This window comes from Podarcis melisellensis (genome assembly GCF_964234715.1).
Source record: "Podarcis melisellensis genome assembly, chromosome: 7".
NCBI classification, from domain to species: Eukaryota; Metazoa; Chordata; class Lepidosauria; order Squamata; family Lacertidae; genus Podarcis; species Podarcis melisellensis.
Genome location: NC_138539.1, coordinates 57,077,447 through 57,100,393, shown reverse-complemented (window position 1 = coordinate 57,100,393; position 22,947 = coordinate 57,077,447). Strand labels below are relative to the sequence as shown.

The window sequence follows — 22,947 nt, the reverse complement described above, 5'->3', positions numbered from 1 at the left end:
GAACCTGCAGCCTTGGTGTTATCAGCACCATGCTCTAACCAGCTGAAGTCCACTGGAGCTACAGTAAATGGTAAGGTGCACACAGCCTAGTTGATTTATTGCTTTTATTTCATCACCCCATAACCAAGGTTTTTCTAGGCGACAAGCAGTTAAAACAATTTTAGAATCCCAAAATTCCATACACCAACCAAACAGTTTCAGATTTTTCAAACCCATGCTTCTAGGTAGTACTTGCAAAGAAAATCAATTTCAGAAGGGAGGGTGGGTGGATCTTAAATTGTTTTTTAGAGGAAATTCACATAGTATAGGGACACGATTATTCAGTAACTGTAGCAGAGTTTTCATCCATTTCACTTTTCCACAGAGGATGCAGCGAAGACTAAATGTTAGTAGGGAGGCACTTATCATCAACTTGGTTGGCTGCACAACAATTTTCTTTCAATTCAGATTTTGTTTGCATTGTGCCAAAAAAGACTGGTGGGGTCAGAGGAAGTTTTATTTGGAAATGATTCCAAAACCTTTAAAAATATAAGAAAACAAAAACAGTTACACACAGAAGGACAGTAGCTACCGGTACATTAAATTTGGATCAACTTGTTCACTATGTCCCAGACCACAGGCTTGGGAACCCTTCATGGACTTGGGAAAAGGATTGTAACTTGATGATAAAGCCCATGCATGCAAAACATCCTGGGTTCAATCCCCACCATCCATAGCAGGGCTGGGAAAGACTCCTGAGACCTTAGAGAACGGCCAGTTACTGTACAAAGCAGGGTTGGCCAATGTGTTGGTCAATATGTTGGTCAATATGTTGTTGGACTACAACTCCCATAATCCATGTCCATTGTCCATGCTCTCTAGGGATTATGGGATTTGTAGTCCTACATCTGGATTCAACATGTTGGCCACTCCTGATGTACTGTGCAGACAATACAGAGCTCAATGAACCAATGGCCTCTAATCTATATGGCAGCTTCACATGCCTGATTCCAGGGTGAAATAGCAACATACGTGGTGATAAGACCACACAGCTTTTCAGTAGCAATTTGTGAACACTTGTTTGTTTGTTTTGTTTTGTTTTTGCTTAATATTATTATCTTTATTTATATCCTGCATTTTTCCCTGAAAGGAACTCAAAGTGGTTCACAGATAAAATGGTAACAGCTAAGAAGATTGTGTGTGTGTGTGGAATCATTAAAGAAACAATTAAACATTAACAGAATTTAAAGCTTCTATATGATCTATTAAAGCATCCAGATAATTACAATCTTATCCTTGTGCATAGCACCACTAGGAAGCTGCATGGTTGTATCAGCTCATCTGCTGAAATCAGTTTGTTTACAGTTGAAGATATTTTGGTAACTTTAGGCTGGCTGCTGTCAAGGTTGGGTTATGGATAGCAACATCTGTCTGGCATGAGAGAAGACTCAAGGGTTGTAGACCAAGCCAGTAGTCAGGACTGTAGAGCAAGTCAAAAGCAAAGGATAAACTAGGATCAAGAAGACAGACAGGAGACAGGAGCAGAAGCCAAGCAGGACCAAGGAATACAGAATCATGACAAAGCTCAGGAAGCCCTTGTTGCCGAAGCAGACTTGACTGGACCAGGAAGCCCTCTACAACTTTTCTTCCTGTCCAGAAGGATCCTATAGCCCACCTAGGTGAGTGCAGTCAGTCCAATGTCTGAGCACACTGTACTGAACTATACAGTGTCTCACCAAAAAGGGGCAGCTGGACACAAACCCCAAGGCTCTGAGTTCAAGACCCAGCAGCAGTGTACAAAATGAAGTAACATTTGGTAGAAAATGAATGATACATTGACAAACGGGATGTACAAACTAGTGTCTAATGACACTGAGTCCTTTGTATTTATGAAGGAAAAAATAATAGAATTTTCAAGACTCACTCTTAACTTTTGATTGCTATTAGGTATAGATCCAAGTGTGTTAATTAGAAGTGAATCCGATTAGATTGTTTTGCTATCGGGATTAAGTAATTATTGGTTTTGCAAAGAGACAGAATAGATAAATGCATGCTTAAGTAACATGCTTTCTGGACCACGTGATAATTGTTCAGCTGCAATTCTTTTTTTAAAAAATGCTTTGAACATTTCTACCTCTCTCATTGCTTAAAAAAACCCCCCACAAAAATCCATGGACTTTCAAACTTGTATAATAATAGATGCAGTCACAGCTGCTTCTGTATCTTTCCCCTTTGGAACTGTTATGAGGGATAAAGTGACTTGTTTCAAGACAGGCTTCTGTTCACAACAGAATCCATTTCTTACATTGTATTCTAGAGGCATAAGGAATGGGAAAACTATAATCAATGAGGCTATGCCAGTTGACACCAGCTTAATGATTTACACCTAGACGTATGCTTTCAAGGAACAATTTCAAAACAATTCTATATCAAATACTAGTGACTGGCATTAGCATGGCAACAACAGAAGCAAATGGGCTTACTGGTGATGATATATGTCAGGGTCACGCTGTAGCCTGGTTTGGAATCCTATATACAGATCATCCCAGAGCAATCCATGTTTCACTGTGTGCCTCATTACACTAACTCGGACTTTTATCTGTAGAGAAGGACAAAGTACATGAAAATCTGGCATCAATTTTATTTGATACATTAATACAGCCAATAGGCAGAATCCAAAGACCACCTTCAGTTCTCATTTTCTTTCTTTCTGTCCTACTGAAAATTCTGAAAGTTCTGCTTCAATTTCAAAGGCAGCTTGCTGTGTGGTGCTGGTGTTGGGGACACTGCTGTTCGTGAAGCACAAGTCCAAAACTCCCTTTGGCACACAAAGCTGGTTGTGTGGCTGTTTGGATGCCAGGCACTGCTTCTGTTCTGGAAGATGCCCATGATATAATCACATTGTCCTAGTTCATACATATCACTAAGGGAGGCATGGCTTGCTTAGCTTAACTATGGTTTGTTTGAATGCGCGAATCCAGCCCAGCAGACTTACCATGGTTTGTTTTCTGCCAACAAACCATGATGTGACGCCATAGTTTGTTGTTGGCTTATGAACCATGGCTTGCTTTAACTATGGTTTCATGTTATGTCTGAACCCAACAATGTTGCTTGTGAAGATGCTTCGAAGACTGCTAAGTACAAGGTTACCACAGCCAGAAAACCAAGCTTTGAAAAAACAAGCCATGGTTTGTTTGCTCATCTATGAGACAACTGATGGTTTGTTGAACAAGCCATGATTAAAGCAATCATGGTTTAGTGTTAATGTGCGAACATAATTAGTATCTAATTCTGCTGTGTTCTGGTGTGAACACAAATAATATCTTCTCATATTAAAAATGATTAGGCATGACTGTTTTTTACTCTTAGTGGAATCCTGAAATAACACAACAAAGAGAGAATAAGCAGGTTTCTGTCCCTTTTCCTAACATGCCCCCTCGAAATACAGTTGTTGCTGTCCATATGTTTGGCCAGCTAACATTTCTAAGTGCTGGCTGTAACCAAACTGTAGTTCTTGTATGTTTCAAAATTACAAATACATTTCCTAAATTAAAATGAGAAGCTGCCTTGTGACTCTACTCATGAGCGGACATTTTGTGTGGAGTCAGCTAGAGCTAGAAGCAGGTCTCTTAATGGTCTGGGAGGACACTTTATAATTGCTATATTGTATTTTCAGAAGGCCTAGTCTCATGCCCTCTGTTTTCCTACCTTTTCCCATATTCCCTTTCTGCATTTCACTCAGTACCCTCTTCTCCACCCTGCTTTTTATCTTAGCCTTTGCTCAGGCCTTTTCCAGCAGCTAATGCCATATCCTTGGGGTAGTTCACATTAACCTTAAGATGACAGGAATTTCTCTGCTTGGGTCAAGAACTGAAGCCACAGCAAAACTGAAAGCAGATCCCAACACTGCTACAAAACTATTGAAAGAAGGCTGAGTGGTGGTATCATAAGCTGAACACTCTGAAACAAGGGCATAGAAGTGTTGCATAAATAAGCTCAAAGGGATTCACTTCACACAATGAGAACCATGACAATATTTTAACAAACTATATATAAAAAGCATAAGAATTGTGCATTCTAAGTGCTAATATACTGAATTAAACCCACACAGCTTTATAGCCCCCCCAAATCCCTGTCACCAGAAATAAGTGAAAGTAAATTGTTGTCCTTGAAGGAAATGTTATATATATATTTCTATATTTGAGAACATGAGAAGTTATACATTTGTAATCCTTACTTCCTCAAATGGACAGTCCCGGTTTGGTATTTTCATTGGAAAAGATAAGTCCAAAAAATCCACTAAGTATTGGAACCCTCCAGGCAAAGGACTGAAATCATCATCAGTTTCTATTACCTAGTTATGGGATATAAACAAGAGGAGGTTGTCATTTCAAATAGATGTTGTGCAATCCCCCAAACTATTTGGTTTTTGCTTGATTCTCCCATTTACTCTTGGTGCTCAACCGTGAAGTTCTTCTGAATTCAGTTGTGCTTACTTAGTCACAGGTATGAGACTTTAAGATTGCTGCCTTATATTTAATATATTATGTTTCAATTTTCAAGATCTTTGTCCTCTCTGTGTAGTAGTTTATTTGTTTTGACTTTTTTAATCCAACTTTTTATGAGCTGAATTTGTGGTAGGAAGTCATAATTCTTTGAAGAGAAGGGCTCCTTTAAAATGAGAATAAAAGAAATTGGCTTGCTGTGTTAGAGAAAAACACACACAGAGAGAGATTTATAGTTCAAGAAGAAATATTGACTGTCACTTAAATATAATTGTCATCTTAATTGGTATATGTCCGAAAAGTTGAAATTTTTAAATTTTTGTATATCCCAAAATTAAATTTTAAATTGTTAACAGCAACTGTATGTCCCAAACTGTCACCATCCATTTCATGTCGTTCTTTAAAAGGTGTTTGCGTTTCTTTGCTAAAGCAGTTGAAAACAGATATTCTTTTAGAATTTGTCCCTGAAGTAAATAATATCTTGCATTTGATAAATGCTTGTATAGACCTACTCACCCTTATCACAAGGTTATAGCCTTTAAATCCAGCCCATAGATAATATTCTTTCACCCAGGAAGGATAGAGAAAAATATCATCATCAACTGCAGCTCCAAGAGTGTGTAAGTATGGCTTAAAATCCCATGAGTCCTTGAAAATTTTTGTCCCTTCTGGAGGATCAACAATTCCTAAACTAAGAGAGAGAAAATAGACAATTAATAACTGCATCGACTAACTGTAGTCAAAATCTATGCAGAGCATATCTCTCTGATTCACAGAGCGAGTGTAACAGCAGATAAAATGAATAGCCCCGCTTTCTATTTCTTGTTTATCTGCTGACTCCCAACTTGCAATAATTCAGATGACCCATCCTTCAGTGTTGTTGCAAGGCAGCATTTTACACCCATTTACATTCTCCAGTGGTTTGACTTCACCCCTGGAAGCACACTCCATTGTCTTGAGACAGGCGAATACCTACCACACATTTAAGGGCAATCTGGATTCAACTCACAGAAAATTAGCATGGTAGATTTATTCCACACAGATAGAAGAATGACACTTTGACTGTTTGAATGAATGAATGAATGAATGAATGAATAAATTTATTACGGTCATAGACCAGAAAACTTTGACTGTTTGGGGAAAATACTTTGCTAAACTAGCAAGGGACCTAAGAAATCGCTGGAATGTTTGAAATCTGCCGCATGGTTCAGCTTGTCACTGGAATTTTGAAATCTATACAGTGGTACCTTGGGTTAAGTACTTAATTCGTTCCGGAGGTCCATTCTTAACCTGAAACTGTTCTTAACCTGAAGCACCACTTTAGCTAATGGGGCCTTCCGCTGCCACTGCACCACCACTGCATGATTTCTGTTCTCATCCTGAAGCAAAGCTCTTAACCCGAGGTACTATTTCTGGGTTAGCGGAGTCTGTAACCTGAAGCGTATGTAACCTGAAGCGTATGTAACCCGAGGTACCACTGTAATGGGAAAAGGAGGAGGAGGAGGAGGAGGAAGAGGAGGAGGAAGAGGAGGAGAAGAAGAAGAAGAAGAAGAAGAAGAAGAAGAAGAAGAAGAAGAGGAGGAGGAGGAAGGAGAAGGAGAAAAAGAAGAAGAAGAAGTAGAAGAAGTAGAAGTAGAAGTAGAAGTAGAAGTAGAAGTAGAAGTAGAAGTAGAAGTAGAAGTAGAAGAAGAAGAAGACTAGTCCACTGCATGCTGGTGTCACAATAGCCCCTAACTTTGCCTTGTAAGAGCCCTTTCCTTACTGCTCTTCAAAGGCGAATGGGTCATTTGGGTGCTTCTTAGCCGCATGAAATGGCACAGAGTTCTCAAACTCAATCTCAAGACTTCCTCTCCCTTCTCAACTTTATGAAGATGCTTCTCCTGCCCACACCAGTGAAGCACTTCAACAAAAACTGATTAACAGATTTATTGGCATTACAAACATTCAAAACCTAATTATAGAAATTCAATAAATACTTAATTTGAAGTACATTAGGATCACCTGTCTGTTGGATCTCTGAGCATCCTTGCCAGGTCCAAAGTGGCTCCAGGTTTTGGTGTCCATGTTGAAACTTCTTCAGATTTTTTTTTAATTAGTCTGTTCAACTCCTCTGGGTCATTTTTGAGATTTGTTTCTTTGATGTAACTAGGTTAAGGAAAGACACACAATTGGATGTTTCCATAGCACTGGAGACACAAAATCATGAGTGGAAGGAAAATAGCCACTAGCGTTGTTTACTTGTACAAGAGAACAAGATTAAGTGGAAGATAGTTGAAGATAGATGGTGCAGATCTGCACCATACACCTAAAGCACATGACTTTCCCCAAAGAATCATGGGAAGTGTAGTTTCCCCCTTACAGAACCATAGTTTCCAGCATCCTTAACAAACTATAGCTTTATCTCCCACAGTACCTTACTGATGAAGTGGTGTAGCGAGTTCAATAAGGCTATGGAACAGATAAAGAGTCCCTCTCTTCAGGTCAGAATGCTTAAGAATCTGTAGTTATCCTCAACAAGAGGATGGATTTAGGGACAGGTAGTCTGGGTTCCAAAACTTTCAAAGCTCAGAGTGATCTCAACCTTACTCAGAGCAAGTTCTTCATTTGGAGCTGTCTGTGGTCCTGCCCTGCCTCACTGCTATCAGACCAGGACAAGACAACCTTGGATTTAATTTCACTTTTATTGGCAAGTCTCTCCTGCAATGATAAAACAATTTTTCTACTAGTGGAAGATTTATTCCACATTTAGAAGGCCATTTACCAATTGGTAATAAGCCAATACATTCTGTGCCATGGTGGAAATTATGAAAATAGGTTGGAAAGGAACACAGCACTGATTCCAGCATTATTTGATAGTCTTCTTCTTAGGCTTAAATGCTAATCACATTATTAGGTAGGAAAGGGCTAACCACACATTACACAGAAATGCCTATAATAACCCCCACCTCCATTAAAAATTCAAAGCAGGTGGCATTTTAATTTATTTATTTGCAAAGGGGGGGGATAAGAATGGAAGGATCTGTTAATTTCTATTCTCTCACTTTCTTATTTTTCCAGTCTGAAATTCAGTTCTCCATATTTTCCAGCAATTTGCAGTTTGTTTTTAAAATCATCCCGAAAAATCACCAGCATTTCAGTGCAATTTTCTCCTAATAGACACATTTTAATATGCAGGTTTGACTAATGTGCACATTTTTGCAAGCAATTTCCCTTACTATAAAGCATTTTTGTATGTTATTTTCACTAATATCTTTATTTTTATGTACACCTTTCCCCAATATATGCATTTTTGCAAACACCGTTTGGCTGGAGAAATGCACTGCAAAATTTGGAGGAGTGCAAATCTTGCAGGCTAGCTCTATTTCAGTTCACACATTGTTTCACACATCGTCACTGATCACATTTGTGCAAAATTATTGTGATACAACTGGTGACTAAAGAGTGAACAGGAAGACAGTACCTGTCAGAAGGATGAGCTTCAACAAAATATCCCGCAAAAGGACAGTAGATTTTGGGCTTCAGATCAGTAACTAGCTGGGCCTTGTAATTCAGCAGCTTCTTCCTTTCGATTTTAATAAACTGGGCTTTCTTCTCCTCTGAAAAACAAAAGCACTTATTGGACCTAGGTTGTGCAATCTGGGGGGGGGGATCTTAATTGTCCCACAAAGATTTTAAGTTATGTTCTTCATTACTAATTATTATTATTGATCACCTCCATCAGCATCACCTTCACACTTGAAGCAGAGCAAGAGAAATCTAGAAGGGCCATCTGTCCAGTGGAAAGAAATCAGGGGAAGAGACTGCACAGAAGATCTGTCTCACTGCTACAGGCATCCCTCCCTCCACTTGTGCACAATCTACGCAGCCGCATGCAAGTTAATTGAATAAATAAATAATTCAATAAAATAAATAAATAAATAATTCAATTCTAACCTGAAATGTCAGGAAAGACCTGGAAAGCCCTTGTGGTTCATGAGGAGACCCTTCCCAGAGGGACATCAGTGAGCCAAAAGTCCAGAAAATAAGACTCCCACGGCTCAAAAATGGCACGCGAAAGCTTTTGCTACTGCTGCGCTACCCCACTCAACAGCTGTTGGGCAGGAAGATGTATTTACTGCAGCAGGCCTCCCACTTATGTGCATTTCACTCAAGTGTGCAGGGTCCCAGAATGCCTGTACATGATAACAGACAAGGGGGTATTCCAGGCATAGCAAACTCCGGCCCTCCAGATGCTTGGGACTACAATTCCCATCATCTCTAGCTAACAGGACCAGTGGTCAAGGATGGTGGGAACTGTAGCCCCAAACATCTGGAGGGCCAGAGTTTGCCTATGCCTGGGGTATTCCATATTTTTTCCAAGCTTTTAAATACTCTTCTGGGTTAATTGACATGGACCTTTTGCTGCTTTTGGTCACCAAGTGTTTGTGGTATGAGTGCTTCATTGTGAGTCCAGGAACAGTGTGTGTGTACAAACAAACAAACATACACACACATGTACACACACATTTGATTGGGCAGATTTCAGTGGGACGGGGATGGATGTTGCCCAGGTATGCTTGAGTTGGGGGTGAGCGTTTTTTTGTTTGTTGCCTGGGTGGGTTTTAGTTTTGATGGTTAACGTTGCCTGGGTATGCTTATGTCAGGCATAGGCAAACTCCAGCCCTCCAGATGTTTGAGACTACAATTCCCACCATCCCTGACCACTGGTCCTGTTAGCTAGGGATGATGGGAATTGTAGTCCCAAACATCTGGAGGGCCGGAGTTTGCCAATACCTGGTTTATGTTGTTGGGTTGATATCTGACAACATAGAAAGAGCTCTTGCTTCTTCTCACGTTTCCTCCATGTTTTTCTTTGGGGCAAATTAAAAAAAATATGTTGCTGTGTGTGCTTGCTAGTTTGTCTCTCAAGAGATAAGGGAGGTGTTGGCTTGAAATAAAAGTGTTGGCTAATGGAGGCTTCAAAATATTATGAAAAATGGACATCTTATCTAGAAGAATGCATTGGTTCATTACCAGTGTAATTTCCTCCGCTGTATACCATTGGGAATCCTGATGCTCCACCTGCAAAGTCACTCATCATGAGGTCAACCTTCTCTGGAAGCTTTCCACCATTGGGCCTGGTGCAGTCCACTGTATTCAGAATTTTGTGCCCTATGCAAAGATAAACTCTCAATTAAAATTGTGTCCCAACATCTTCCCAGCAAGATCAGGCCAGAACTGGCTGAGATTTCAGAGCAAGGTGAAAGGACCATATTTTAGGCACTGGGAGCTTTTGTTAGAAACCTGAAGTGTAAAGGAGCAAGAATGGTTTTTCTTTACAAAAGTAAAGTACAATAATCTGAAGTTACGAATAACCTCAAAGTAGGTCAAAGCTGGAAAACAGAAAAATTGCACTAATCATACAGAGTATCTGAATCATTCCACTTTTTTATTTGAAGCACAGTACAAAAAAAGTATCAAATGCAACATAGTAATTACTGTTACATTCAGGTACCTTTATATTCAATAATGATGCAAGTATCTATTTCAGGGTGAACACCATCCATCAGTATCATAAATCTAAGATTCCTGTCCACCTTAAAAGAAATCAAAGCATATGTTACTATGAATTTTGACATGGACATTTTTATTTATAGAAAACAGTGTCTATGATTGGCTGTAATCCCTTAAAAAAGTTATTGGAATACAGGGGGCCGCTAGGGGCGCATTGGAAGATGGCCGACAATACCATCTCTCCGGCTCACACGAGGTAATTAAGAGGCTGATATGGGAGTATGCAGCCTTCCTCGTTGCCCCAAGGATATGGGGAACGCTGCCTTGCCTGCTGTGGCCATAAATCACCCCTTGATTCGAAAGAAGGGGGTGAGGGCACTAGGCACAAAGCCCTTGTGTGGGTCCGGCTCTCCCGGACGCTGTCTCTGATCGCGCACTGGTTGCAGTAGCTCGAAATAAACAATTAGAAAGAAGCAAATGCACATATTTCAAGTGAAGAACGGGAGTGAAGACTGCTAATTGAAGAGACCTCTGTGAAAGTAGAGTGATGGGTTGGATTTAACAGGAATATATCATGAAGAAGATACATCAAAGGTTCGGTATGTCGGGACTGGATGGGGGGGACTTTTTTTCTTTTCTTCTATGTGATTAACCAGTAACCCCTCCCCAAGAAAGAACCGTTGCAAAACTGACCTAAGCAGGATGATTAAAAACTGTGTGGAAATGAATTACTAACCAAAAGTCTGCCTTATGGAGATCGAGAAAAGAACAAGGGCTTTTGGAATGACGCAGCAATAAAAAGAGGTCTCCATGTTGGCAGGTTCTGTCAAAAGATTGATGATTGGGAGGAGGAAGCTATGGATTTGTTTTCATACTGGATTGCTAGCAGAACCTCCTCAGAGGACTGAGAAAGGGAGTGACAGACCTGTGAAGATTAACGAGATATGACTCTTCCACTCTACGAATGGAAGAACCCACACAGGATTACAATTTTTTTCAATCCGCTTGTGGAGACTATCAGAGGTGACAAAGAGAAAGGAAAAATATATGAAAATAACAAGAAGAGATGTGGAAAGCAACAAGAAAGGATTGGATAGAATTGTGAACATTATTTGGACAGATTTGTGGACATTAAAGCAGCAGCAATAAGATGATTGGATCCCCTTCAGAACTTGAAATATGGGTACCCCCAACAAAAATTTAAAATTCGGCTTTGTAATTTGTAATTTATGTGATTTGATTTGATTTGATTGGTCGGTTAATAAAAATTATTTTTTTAAAAAAAGTTACTGGAATGCAATCTAGAATGGCATTGGTGTGCTATGGCTTCCTAAGGTGTATATTAGGGGAAATTGCATAGAAACATGTGTATAATAGAATAAATTTGAATAAAATCCTGATCAACTTCCATGAACATGTTGTTGTGGTTGGTTGGTTGGTTGGTTTTTTAAATGCAAGGTTATGTAGAACTGTTGAGAACTGTGTTTAAGATCAGGATGGATAGAAACCAATAGAAATTGACAGATTTACCCAACCTTAATTGCAAGCAACAGTCTGCTGCATGATTATTTATCCATAAGTATCTTGTTACTACTAAACTTATTGTTAGTAATGCACCCTCTGGTGTTATTGGTGTTAGTAATGCTCCTCCTCCTCCTCAGAATACATTTTAGTAGCAACAAGGATAGGATATTTTTGAGGAACGCTGGGTAGTTCCTTGTGGATCAGATGATAGTGTGGTGATTAGGTCCACCAGTTGTCTCTGAACTGGTTGGACATGTCCAAGTAGCATGAGGTGGTGAGCTAGTGGCTGCTGCGGGAACCAGCAAAGAGCACTCATTCATGGCCCCCAACAAGAGTCAACATGAAGCAGAGTCAACTTGAGTCAAGAGTCTTGCTTCATCGGCTCACCCTATATGTTTACATTCCATCTTAGGATATATATGTGATGAGTACTGGGAGCATTGGGACCTCAATTCCCTAATTCTGTCAATATTGTTGGGGTGGGTGGGTATTAGGCTATATGTCTGAGTCCCTTCTAATTCCCGGATCCAGCAAGTATTCAATTGTTGGAATAGCCAGGCCAGTTTCTTGGTAATGGCCCTAAGTGTGAGTTGTTAGGGTAACAAAGGAAGCAGCTATGCGCCAGAGGGAAAATGGGTGGGCTCCCCTCCCTCAACTAGCAAAAACAAGTTTTTGGTATCGGAAGAAGTGTGCATGCACACGAAAGCTCATACCAGGAACTAACTTAGTTGGTCTTTAAGGTGCTACTGGAAGGAATTTTTGTTGTTGTTGTTTTAGCAAAAACAAGAGTTGATATGTGAAAGGGAGGGAGGGAGGGAGAGACATTCTTGATTTCTGTTTGAATGCAAGGTTGTGGCTATGGGAGAAGCAAGAGGTGTTAATGCCGTGAACCGCTCCATCGTAAACTCAGGTTGTATGCGTAAATAAACCATATAGCCTAAAGATACCACAGTCTTCAATGTCTGTCGTTCCAAGGAAACTGAACCCTGCATAAGCATTTGGAAGCCCTGGAGTCTCAAGCTGCTTGGAAATTTGGGTGGCGTGCAAGAATTGTGTGTTAGGGATTTTTATTATTTATTAATTATTAATTAATTAATTTAAAAATATTGTTGCTTATTCATGGTCTGGTAGTGTTCTGATTAGAAACTTCTGGATTATTTCCAAACTTTAGAAAATATAAACTTCAGAAAATGTCAAGACATCAGACCTGTTGCCAAACTCCAAATGGGACAATGTTAATATTGGTCAGCTTTACACCACTCTGTTTGAGGTACCAGAATACAGGCCGTTCTGTCTTCCCAACATAAATGGGCACATCTGGCCTCCTCTCCGCAAGTTTCTTCAATGTAGAGTAACTGGAGAGTAGGAAAAGTAGGAGAGTAGGAAACAAACAAACAAAGGACAATAACATATTTATACCCTACCCATCTGGTTGGGTTTCCCCAGCCACTCTGGGCGGCGCCCAACAGAATATTGGGGGACGCGGGTGGCGCTGTGGGTAAAACCTCAGTGCCTAGGACTTGCCGATCGTATGGTCGGCAGTTCGAATCCCCGCGGTGGGGTGAGCTCCCATCTTTTGGTCCCAGCTCCTGCCCACCTAGCAGTTCAAAAGCACTCTTAAGTGCAAGTAGATAAATAGGGACCGCTTTATAGCGGGGAGGTAAACGGCGTTTCCGTGTGCTGTGCTGGTGCTGGCTCGCCAGCTGCAGCTTCGTCATGCTGGCCACGTGACTCGGAAGTGTCTTCGGACAGCGCCGGCTCACGGCCTCTAGAGCGAGATGAGCACGCAACCCTAGAGTCGGACACGACTGGCCCGTACGGGCAGGGGTACCTTTACTTACCCTACCCATCTGGTTGGGTTTCCCCAGCCACTCTGGGCGGCTCCCAACAGAATATGAAAAACAGGAAATAACATCAAACATTAAAAACTTCCCTAAACAGGGTTGCCTTCAGATATCTTCTAAAAGCCAGATAGTTGTTTATTTCCTTGACATCTGATGGGTGAGTGTCCACAGGGAGGCCGCCACTACCAAGAAGGCTCCCTGCCTGGTTCCCTGTAGCTTTATGTCTCGCAGTGTGGGAACCACCAGAAGGCCCTTGGAACTGGATCTCAGTGTCTGGGCTGGACAATGGGGGTGGAGAAGCTCCTTCAGGTATACAGGACTAAGGCTGCTTAGGGCTTTAAAGGTCAGCACCAACACTTTGAATTGTGCTCGGAAACGTACTGGGAGCCAATGTAGGTCTTTCAGGACTGGTGTTATATGGTCTTGGTGGCCACTCTCGGTCAATCCTCAAGTCACTTTACTGGGGTGGTGGTGTCAGCTATATATAGTGAAAAGCACTAAAATAATGGGACCAGGATTCCTGGAGAGTGAGAAAGCCAAGTGAAGCTCACTTCAAGGCCACCCATAGGCATATTGGATTCTGCTTGAATCCAAAGCTGTGGCTATGGACCAAGGCCCTCTTGGACCTTTAATGCTGTGAGCTCCTCCATCGCAGGCTCAGGTTGCATATATGTGTAAATACAGTGGTACCTCTGGTTAAGAACTTAATTTGTTCTGGAGGTCCGTTCTTCACCTGAAACTGATCTTAACCTGAGGTACCACTTTAGCTAATGGGGCCTTCTGCTGCTGCCATACTGCCTCCGCACGATTTCTGTTCTTATCCTGAAGTAAAGTTCTTAACCTGAGGTACTACTTCCGGGTGAGTGGAGTCTGTAACCTGAAGCATCTGTAACCTGAAGCGTTTGTAACCTGAGGTACCACTGTAAACCATATATTCTACAGACACCGCAGTCTCCACTGCCCCTCATTCCGAAGGAAACTGAACCCTGAGTAAGCGCCTGGAATCCCTAGAATCTCAAACCACTTGGAGATTGGGGTGGCAGGCATCAGTAACTATGCACAAGAATGGCACGACTAATGATGTTCTTCCTTTCCTTATAAATGCCATCCAGGAGGCAGAACTTTGGCATGTGCTACTTATATGCTTCCTTATATGCCTGTGTCACCAGAGCAGCATGGGACAAAGCCATACAGCTTGCACACCACCAGCCCCAGGTAAGAATGCATAAGATGACAGCATAAGTAATTTCCCCTCTCTTTTTTATCATACGCACAGATACCTGAGATGATCAGAATGCATGTGGCTGATGTAAATTAGATCTGCACGACACAGTCTTTCCAGCCAGTCGCTGGGTGGCTCATGAAGCAACCACCATCCGCGCGCAAAAGCAGGGCCAACGAGCCACGGATCGAAGATCATTCTTCTGTCTCCAAGTTTGAGGTCCATACATGCATGAGTTACATAAGTTACCTAAGAGCAGACAGAAACCCAAGACTGAGATGGATCAGTGTTGTCATGTTCCGTGTGCCTGAAAAGAAAAGAACTGTTTCCAGTGGCGTAGCGTGGGGGGTGCAGGGGGGGCCGGCCGCACCGGGCGCAACATCTGGGGGTTAGGGTTAGGGGGTGCAAATTACTTGCCTTGCCCTGGGTGCTGACAACCCATGCTACGCCACTGACTGTTTCCTAGCGTGGCCAGCTCAGAGTGTGGTTAGAGTGTGGTGCTGATGATGCCAAGGTTGCAGGTTTGATCCCTGTATAGGGCAGCTGCATATTCCTGCATTGCAGGGAGTTGCACTAGGTGATCCTCAGGGTCCCTTCCTTCTCTGCAGTTCTATGATTCTATTATGTCCCCATGGTGATATTTTGAGAGCGGATGTTAGAGAAGATTTCCACTTCCTTTCTGCAGAAGAAAATACAGCCCAATGGCTGGCTTTGCTCTTTGGCTGCTACGCCCCAAAACATGCAGCTGGGCAGGGAGTGCCTCTTCCTTTGGCCATCCCCAGAGGGGAAAAAAGAGACTAGGTGACCTTGCCTCACTGCCAAAAACATTTCCTCTGCTTTGTCTGCTTCCACTGTGCCCCCTCCCCAAAGGTCCACACATACTGCCACTTCTGTTTCACACATTCTGTACTTTTATGTTCACACAAGCACATCAGCTCCCGTTTCCCCACCTCCCCGCTTCTGGCTAACACTGAATAGGGAGGGTGCCCAGTCAGATGGGTAGCTAGCATATCTAAACTTTGTGCAGAGGCCAGAGGCCAAATAGGAACTGCTAAGAGCATTCAGAATTGGTGTGGGTGGGAGACTTGCATTGGGTTGAGATCCTCTTGGAGACACATGAGAAGGCCAGGATGAGAATATGTTCCCTTCTTGGGAGGCACACTAAACATAGAGAGACTTCCCCAACCTAGTAATAACAATAATAATAATGTTATTATTTCTACTCCACCCATTTGTCTGGGTTTCCCCAGCCACTCTGGGTGGCTTACAACACATAAAACTTTGCAAAACATTAGACATTAAAAATTTCCCAATACAGGGCTGCCTTCAGATGTCTTCTAAAAGTCAGATAGTTGTTTATTTCCTTGACATCTGATGGGAGAGAATTCCACAGGGCGGGCACCACTACCGAGAAGGCCCTCTGCCTGGTTCCCTGTAACCTCACTTCCCACAGTGAGGGAATGGCCAGAAGGCCCTCGGAGCTGACCTCAGTGTCTGGGCTGAATGGTAGGGGTGGAGACGTTCCTTCAGGTATACTAGGCTGAGGCAGAGTTCCCTTCAGATGTTTTAGACTATAACTCCTATCATCCCTGATCATCAGAATGAATGCTTAATAAAGGCTGGGCATTATCTAACAACATCTAAGATTTGTGCAATCAAATCTGAAAGAATGCTGAATAAACAGGCCACAAACTTAAGGTGTATCCAGAACTTCAGGATTGCTGGAGGAGGAGAGGAAGATTACAGAGTGGCTGAATGAATTGTGACAATTTTCACTGTGAAAGATGTTGAGAATGAGAAACTGGGGGTCTCTGGGCTTGTCCTTGCTGAGCATTATTTAGCTGCTAATTCACTTCCCCCCATTCAGATTAGACCAGACTAGTGAAAGCCTGCATGTGTTTGAATTTGTCTCTGAGGAAGAACTTCAATGTTTCCCATTCATACCAGTGAGCATTTTCTTTTGTTTGTCCCTACATTCTGATTTCGATTATGCCAATTAGGTGCTGACAGGGCATGCAAACAACAACAGCAAAAACTTCCCCACCCAAGAAATGTGCAAAAGCACACAATCTAGAAATAGTAAATTTGCCTGTGTAAATTTGCTTGTGCAGTTTTCCAGTTTTGTTGCAGTCTGAGGGATCAAAACACACACACACACATTTTACTGCATTTTTTAATTATTTTTTTAAAGGTTAAAAAAGAAAAAAAATCACAATGTAGTAATAGCTTGGAAATGAACTAGACTCAGGAGAAAGAAGCTGTATTTTTTTGTAATTGTCTTTTTTTTTAAATATAATTTTTATTGAATTTTCAAATTTTAATACAAAGCAAAAAAAGAAGGAAGAAAGGAAAAAGTAGAAAGAAAAGGGAAAAAAAGAAAAAAAGAGAGAGAAATAAACACAAATAGATTCTTTCATAACCCTCTTTCATTGACTTCCCCCCACCCCCACCCATGCATCCCAAATTTCCAACTTAATTCAGCAAGTTCTTGTTTCATTCCTTAAACCTCTTCTTATTATATTTAAGCTTAATTCCCTTTATTAGGCCCAACTTATTTATCCCATTTTCTTATATACCTTAAATTCTTTTTCTAAGATCGATCGAGGTTCTTATACCATAAATTTCCCCATTTTCATATTAAAATATAAGTCAAAATTATAAAACCCAAAAGTCATAAACTAGTTTTAAAACTTTCTATTTTCCCCCTCCCTCCTTGTCCGGATATCTGTCCCTTCCTAGATATCTGCCCTCTTATAAAACTCCTAGCCCGGATTCCTCACATCTGAGGCCTCTAACGCCATTTGAGTCTCTCTCTGCCTGTTTTGTTGATAGTCCTTCTTATTGGTCTTCAAGTCTCGAGGGATGTCTAATGCAGTGTTTCCCAACCTTTTTTGGGCAAAGGCACACTTCTTTCATGAAAAAAATCTCGAGGCACACCACCATTAGAAAATGTTAAAAAAATTAACTCTGTGCCTATATTGACTATATAAAAAGTACAGTGGTGCCTCGCAAGACGAAATTAATTCGTTCCGCAAGTCTCTTCGTCTTGCGAGTTTTTCGTCTTGCAATGCACGGTTTCCCATAGGAATGCATTGAAAATCAATGCGTTCCTAGGGAAACCGCCTTCAGACCAGGTCCAGGGACAGTCTGTCCCCCGACCTCTTCTGAAGGCTGGGGGGGACGGGGACAAGGGCTTTTCTTCCCACTGCCAGCCTTCAGAAGGCTGTTCTGAAGGCTGGCGGTGGGAAGAAAAGCCCTTCTTCCCACCTCCCGCCCCGCAAGCTCCGGGGACAGGAGGGCTTTGCTGCCGACCGCCAGCATTTTAAAAGCCCCTGCTGTCCCGGGGCGATTTTAAAATGCTGGCGGGCGGGAGCGAAGTCTCCGCTGCCCCGAGGAGATTTTAAAATGCTGGGGGTCGGCAGCGAACACTTCGCTCCCGCCCGCCAGCATTTTAAGATCGCCCGGGGCAGCGGAGAAGTCTCCGCTGTCCCGGGAAGGCAGGCGGGGGGAGCAAAGACTTTTGCCCCCGCCTGCCTTCAGAAGAGGTCCAGGACCTCGTTCCGATGCCCGGCGGCAGGGTGCGAGGTTCCCGCCCCACCGCCCGGCATCGGGGCATCGTTCTGATGCAGGGCGGCGGGGGGAGAGGTTCCCGCCCCACCGCCCGGCATCGGGGCATCGTTCCGATGCCGGGCGGCGGGGGGAGAGGTTCCCGCCCCACCGCCCAGCATCGGGGCATCGTTCCGATGCCTGGCGGCGGGGGGAGAGGTTCCCGCCCCACCGCCCGGCATCGGGGCATCGTTCCGATGCCTGGCGGCGGGGGGAGAGGTTCCCGCCCCACCGCCCGGCATCGGGGCATCGTTCCGATGCCCGGCGGCGGGGTGCGAGGTTCCCGCCCCACCGCCCCGCTTCGGAGCAGCGCTCCGAAGCGGGGCGGCTGGGGCAGGTGTTCCCGCCCCCCCCGCCCCGCTTCGGAGCAGCGTTCCGAAGCGAGGCGGCTGGGGCAGGTGTTCCCGCCCCCCCGCCCCGCTTCGGAGCAGCGTTCCGAAGCGGGGCGGCTGGGGCAGGTGTTCCCGCCCCCCCGCCCCGCTTCGGAGCAGCGTTCCGAAGCGGGGCGGCTGGGGCAGGTGTTCCCGCCCCCCGCCCCGCTTCGGAGCAGCGTTCCGAAGCGGGGCGGCTGGGGCAGGTGTTCCCGCCCCCCGCCCCGCTTCGGAGCAGCGTTTCGAAGGGAGGCGGCTGGGGCAGGTGTTCCCGCCCCCCGCCCCGCTTCGGAGCAGCGTTCCGAAGCGGGGCGGCTGGGGCAGGTGTTCCCGCCCCCCGCCCCGCTTCGGAGCACCGGGAGAAGCGATCTCCCCGCAGCCCCTTGCTTCAAAAGAGGTCCGGGGGCAGCGGGGAAGAAGTGCTGCGCTTCCCGCTGCCCCCGGACCTCTTTTGAAGCAAGGGGCTGCGGGGAGATCGCTTCTCCCGGCAAAGCCTTGCTTCAAAAGAGGTCCGGGGGCAGCGCTTTCCGCTGTCCCCGGACCTCTTTTGAAGCAAGGGGCGGTGGGGAGAAGCGATCTCGGGCGCCGCGGCTTGCAGGCGCACTGCTCGCTCCTCTTTCCGCGCAGGCGCCTTCTCTCGCTCTTTCGCCTCCTTTTCTTTCTCTCTCGATGGTCCGCCTACAAAGGAGCGAGGGAGGCGCCCGCCATGTTTGGATTTGCATCCAGCAGGAGATGCCGCCGCCGCCCCGCCTCTCCCGCCTCCCTCCCACGGCACACCAGGCAAGGTCTCACGGCACACCAGTGTGCCGCGGAACACCGGTTGGGAAACACTGGTCTAATGCGGTCTCTTCACCTTCTCTCCAGTCAATCCTAGTTGAAAAGACTTGCTGCAGGGGTTCTGCCAGATGTTCCCTTAAATCACGTTCACCAATGCCAGAAAAGAGGAGGAAGTCCCAGTTGTATTTCTTCATTATTTCAGCTTCCCATCTATAGTGTCCAAAAACTTCCTCCTTTACTTTTCTCTTTTCAAAATCCATAATCCAATAAACTTCTCTGTCCCCTTGCTGCATGAAGTCCTGTTCCTGTACTTTTTGCCCTCCGGACTCCTTGTCCTCCAACTTCAAAGAAACTTTTTCCAGTTCAGCTGCAGAATCTTTCAAGGTCATATCCTCAGTTCCATCAATAGAGTTGCTTGTTTTTGAAATCAAAGCCGCGAGCTGTTTGTCCATAGCTATCTCTTGCTCCTGTAGAATTCCCACGAGAAAAAGGGCTCTCTCTATTTCTCTTTGTAATTTTCCTTCTGCAGCCATTGTAATGTCTCTGGTTTCCCCTAGGGGGATTACCATTTTTTTCCCCTTTACCAACAGTCTATTACTTTGTTATTACTTGTTGTTACTTAATTTCCAGCCACTTCTGGTTAAATGTAACACCTTTGGATCAGAGAGATATAAAGATACAGTTCTTATCTTGATTCCGCTGTTTGACAGCTCAGATGACAGCTGTCAAACTCCCTTTCTTTCAGGCTAGGCTAATGCGGGACACTCCCGGATCCCGGGTGGGGGTTCCCAAAAATTTTCCCAAATACACCTCTTCCTCCAGCACAACTTGAAAAGACAGAAAAAAGCTTATTTTCGCAAATCGATGGAATCTTTTATCAGTCCCAAAAGACAAAAAGAAGAACTTTTTAATCCGATCTTAGGCTTTCGCTCCTTGCTTCAGATCGTGCATGCAGGGGGGGGTGCGGACTTCCTTTTGACACAGCCCCCCCGTTCGCCAAATTAAAGGAGTTAATTTCTTTTAAAATCCAAATTTCGTTTTACTCACGAGGGTGTTTGTTTCAGTCCAAATGTCAGGAAGAAAGTTGATGCTCTCTGGCAATGGCTTGCGGCTTCGCTCCACCGAGGCAGCGGTCTACTCTCAGCACTACGCCGCTCCTCAGACCTTCTCCGCAGCCTTTAAAAAGGCTCTTCGACTGTCAAGGAGGGCGCTTAAGGTGCCCACCGAGTCACCAGGTCCACAGGTATCAGCACCTGTGGTTTCTAAGGGCCCCCGCGTCGCCGGCGCGGCAAGACCCGTCCTCGATGGAGCCGATTCCCTCCGGAGCTCGGAGGGAATCCGCCATTAAACCGATCGCGTCAACCCGGAAGTCCTATTTTTTTGTAATTGTCTGTGGGAAAACTCATGAGTTACCCATAGTTTGTTAAACAAACAATAGTTCGGCACCATGTGCACACTAGGCCATAGAGGCTAGCCCCAGTACATAAAAAAGTTGGTGATTTTTATTTACCTGCACCTCCCCAAAAGCCAGGTCTTCAGGCTCTCTGGGTTCTGTATCCCATGGATTTGGAGGATTCAGTTCAACTAGCACCAATCCATTATCTGGACCTGTTTCAACAACTAGAAGGAGAGGAAATAAACCACTGCTTTGCTGCTTCTGCTGCTGCTTCATTCATAACCCCTAAACCTAGCTAACACATAGGCACTGATTTTTGGTTTCGTTGCCTGATTCTCAATGAACTATCTGGCAGGAGGAAAGAGAGAACTCTCTTCCTGTTTACCTGTCTCCCAGATATTCCCTTGGTCTGGTCAAGAGCAAAGCACCTGTCTACATACAAAATGAGCAAAGTTCCAAGATCTTCTTTGATTGGAGGCTGAAGCTTTTGCTCATCTACCCCTCTGAACATAAAATACCATGATATAGAGCTCTATCTTTGCTGGACCAGAAGAACCCTGTTCTCTTCCACTAATGGAACCTGGGCTCAGCCTGTGAGCCATTCTGGATATCATGCAACGGAATTTTCTAGCAGCTATTTGAGTTCTATTAATCAAGCACTAGTCAGTAAATGCTGTGTTTCATTGTCTTTTACAGCAACCCTAATTGCTTTATTTCTCTCCGTTGTACTGCTGAATATGTAATTGGAGTTACAACAAACACAGTTATATAATTGAGACTGTTGAAAGGCTTGTTTGCCTCCTTCTGTACCGATGGACTATATTGTCTAATTTTGTTCGATGCTACGCTTTGAGCTTCTATTATCGCATGATTGCAGGATTGGGACTATTGAAAGGCTTGTTTGCCTCGGTGATATTGATTGATTACCTTCTCTCATTTTGTTCATACAATATTGACTTGTTTTATTAGTTGCATCTCCCCCATATGTTCTCTATTCAAGAACTGTGAAATAGCACAGGTTACATAGATGTTGTTAGAACATTATTAGCCACGTGTTGCCTGTTACTGCTTAAGTTTATCTAGGCTATAAAGGCAGGGAAAGGGTGGGGCAGCTCCGAGCAAAGGGTGTGACAATAGGGGTTGGTTAATATGGGTAGGTTAATATGACCGTAGCAAGGGTAGGTTAATATGACCGTTTTAGTCCTCTGGTGACAGGCAGAAGGGAAAGAGAAGGAATTGGAGGGGGACAGATGGAAGTATCTGGGAGCAAAGGGGGCATTTGCAGTAGTTATTAGTTGGCTGGGGTGGAAAGAAGGTCTAAGGTGTTACCATGAGGGGAGTGATACGTAGTTGGCAAAGTGGGGGCAGAACCTCCCTAGTTAGAATTATCCAGAGTTAGGGTTAATAATAATAATAAATTATTATTTATACCCCACCCATCTGGCTGAGTTTCCCCGGCCACTCTGGGCGGCTCCCAATCGAGTGTTATTAGATGTTTACTCAAAAATGTTTTACTGTAGGGGGGAAAAGTTGTTGTTGTTTTGTTTTTAAAAAATAGCTTTTACCATTTGCCATGCTTGGCTTTTAAAAAACCAATCCAATACCTTACTGTTTTTGACTTATTTTCGCAAATCGATGGAATCTTTTATCAGTCCCAAAAGACAAAAAGAAGATCTTTTTAATCCGATCTTAGGCTTTCGCTCCTTGCTTCAGATCGTGCATGCAGGGGGGGGGTGCGGACTTCCTTTTGACACAGCCCCCCCGTTCGCCAAATTAAAGGAGTTAATTTCTTTTAAAATCCAAATTTCGTTTTACTCACGAGGGTGTTTGTTTCAGTCCAAATGTCAGGAAGAAAGTTGATGCTCTCCGGCAATGGCTTGCGGCTTCGCTCCACCGAGGCAGCGGTCTACTCTCAGCACCACGCCGCTCCTCAGACCTTCTCCGCAGCCTTTAAAAAGGCTCTTCGACTGTCAAGGAGGGCGCTTAAGGTGCCCACCGAGTCACCAGGTCCACAGGTATCAGCACCTGTGGTTTCTAAGGGCCCCCGCGTCGCCGGCGCGGCAAGACCCGTCCTCGATGGAGCCGATTCCCTCCGGAGCTCGGAGGGAATCCGCCATTAAACCGATCGCGTCAACCCGGAAGTCCTATTTTTTTGTAATTGTCTGTGGGAAAACTCATGAGTTACCCATAGTTTGTTAAACAAACAATAGTTCGGCACCATGTGCACACT

At 44.1% G+C, this 22,947-nt stretch overlaps 1 protein-coding gene across 3 annotated transcripts; it reads right to left on the bottom strand.

The window, feature by feature from the left end:
- Window positions 1-89: 89 nt before the first annotated feature.
- Window positions 90-21,008, bottom strand: LOC309374503 (cytidine monophosphate-N-acetylneuraminic acid hydroxylase-like). Of its 3 annotated transcripts, XM_081919465.1 has the most exons (11): window positions 20,832-21,008; window positions 14,626-14,816; window positions 12,709-12,856; window positions 9,979-10,060; window positions 9,498-9,635; window positions 7,945-8,080; window positions 6,486-6,629; window positions 5,001-5,175; window positions 4,217-4,333; window positions 2,463-2,578; window positions 90-518 (listed from the first exon to the last, which is right to left on the bottom strand). In XM_081919465.1, exons 1-11 carry the CDS (start codon window positions 20,991-20,993, stop codon window positions 380-382), a joined length of 1,548 nt encoding a protein of 515 aa, XP_081775591.1. In that variant the 5' UTR covers window positions 20,994-21,008; the 3' UTR covers window positions 90-379. The 3 variants fall into 3 exon arrangements, with proteins under 3 accessions (XP_081775591.1, XP_081775593.1, XP_081775592.1); XM_081919467.1 differs by lacking the exon at window positions 4,217-4,333; XM_081919466.1 differs by lacking the exons at window positions 90-518; window positions 2,463-2,578 and adding an exon at window positions 2,656-2,853.
- Between the last annotated feature and the right edge of the window lie 1,939 nt (window positions 21,009-22,947).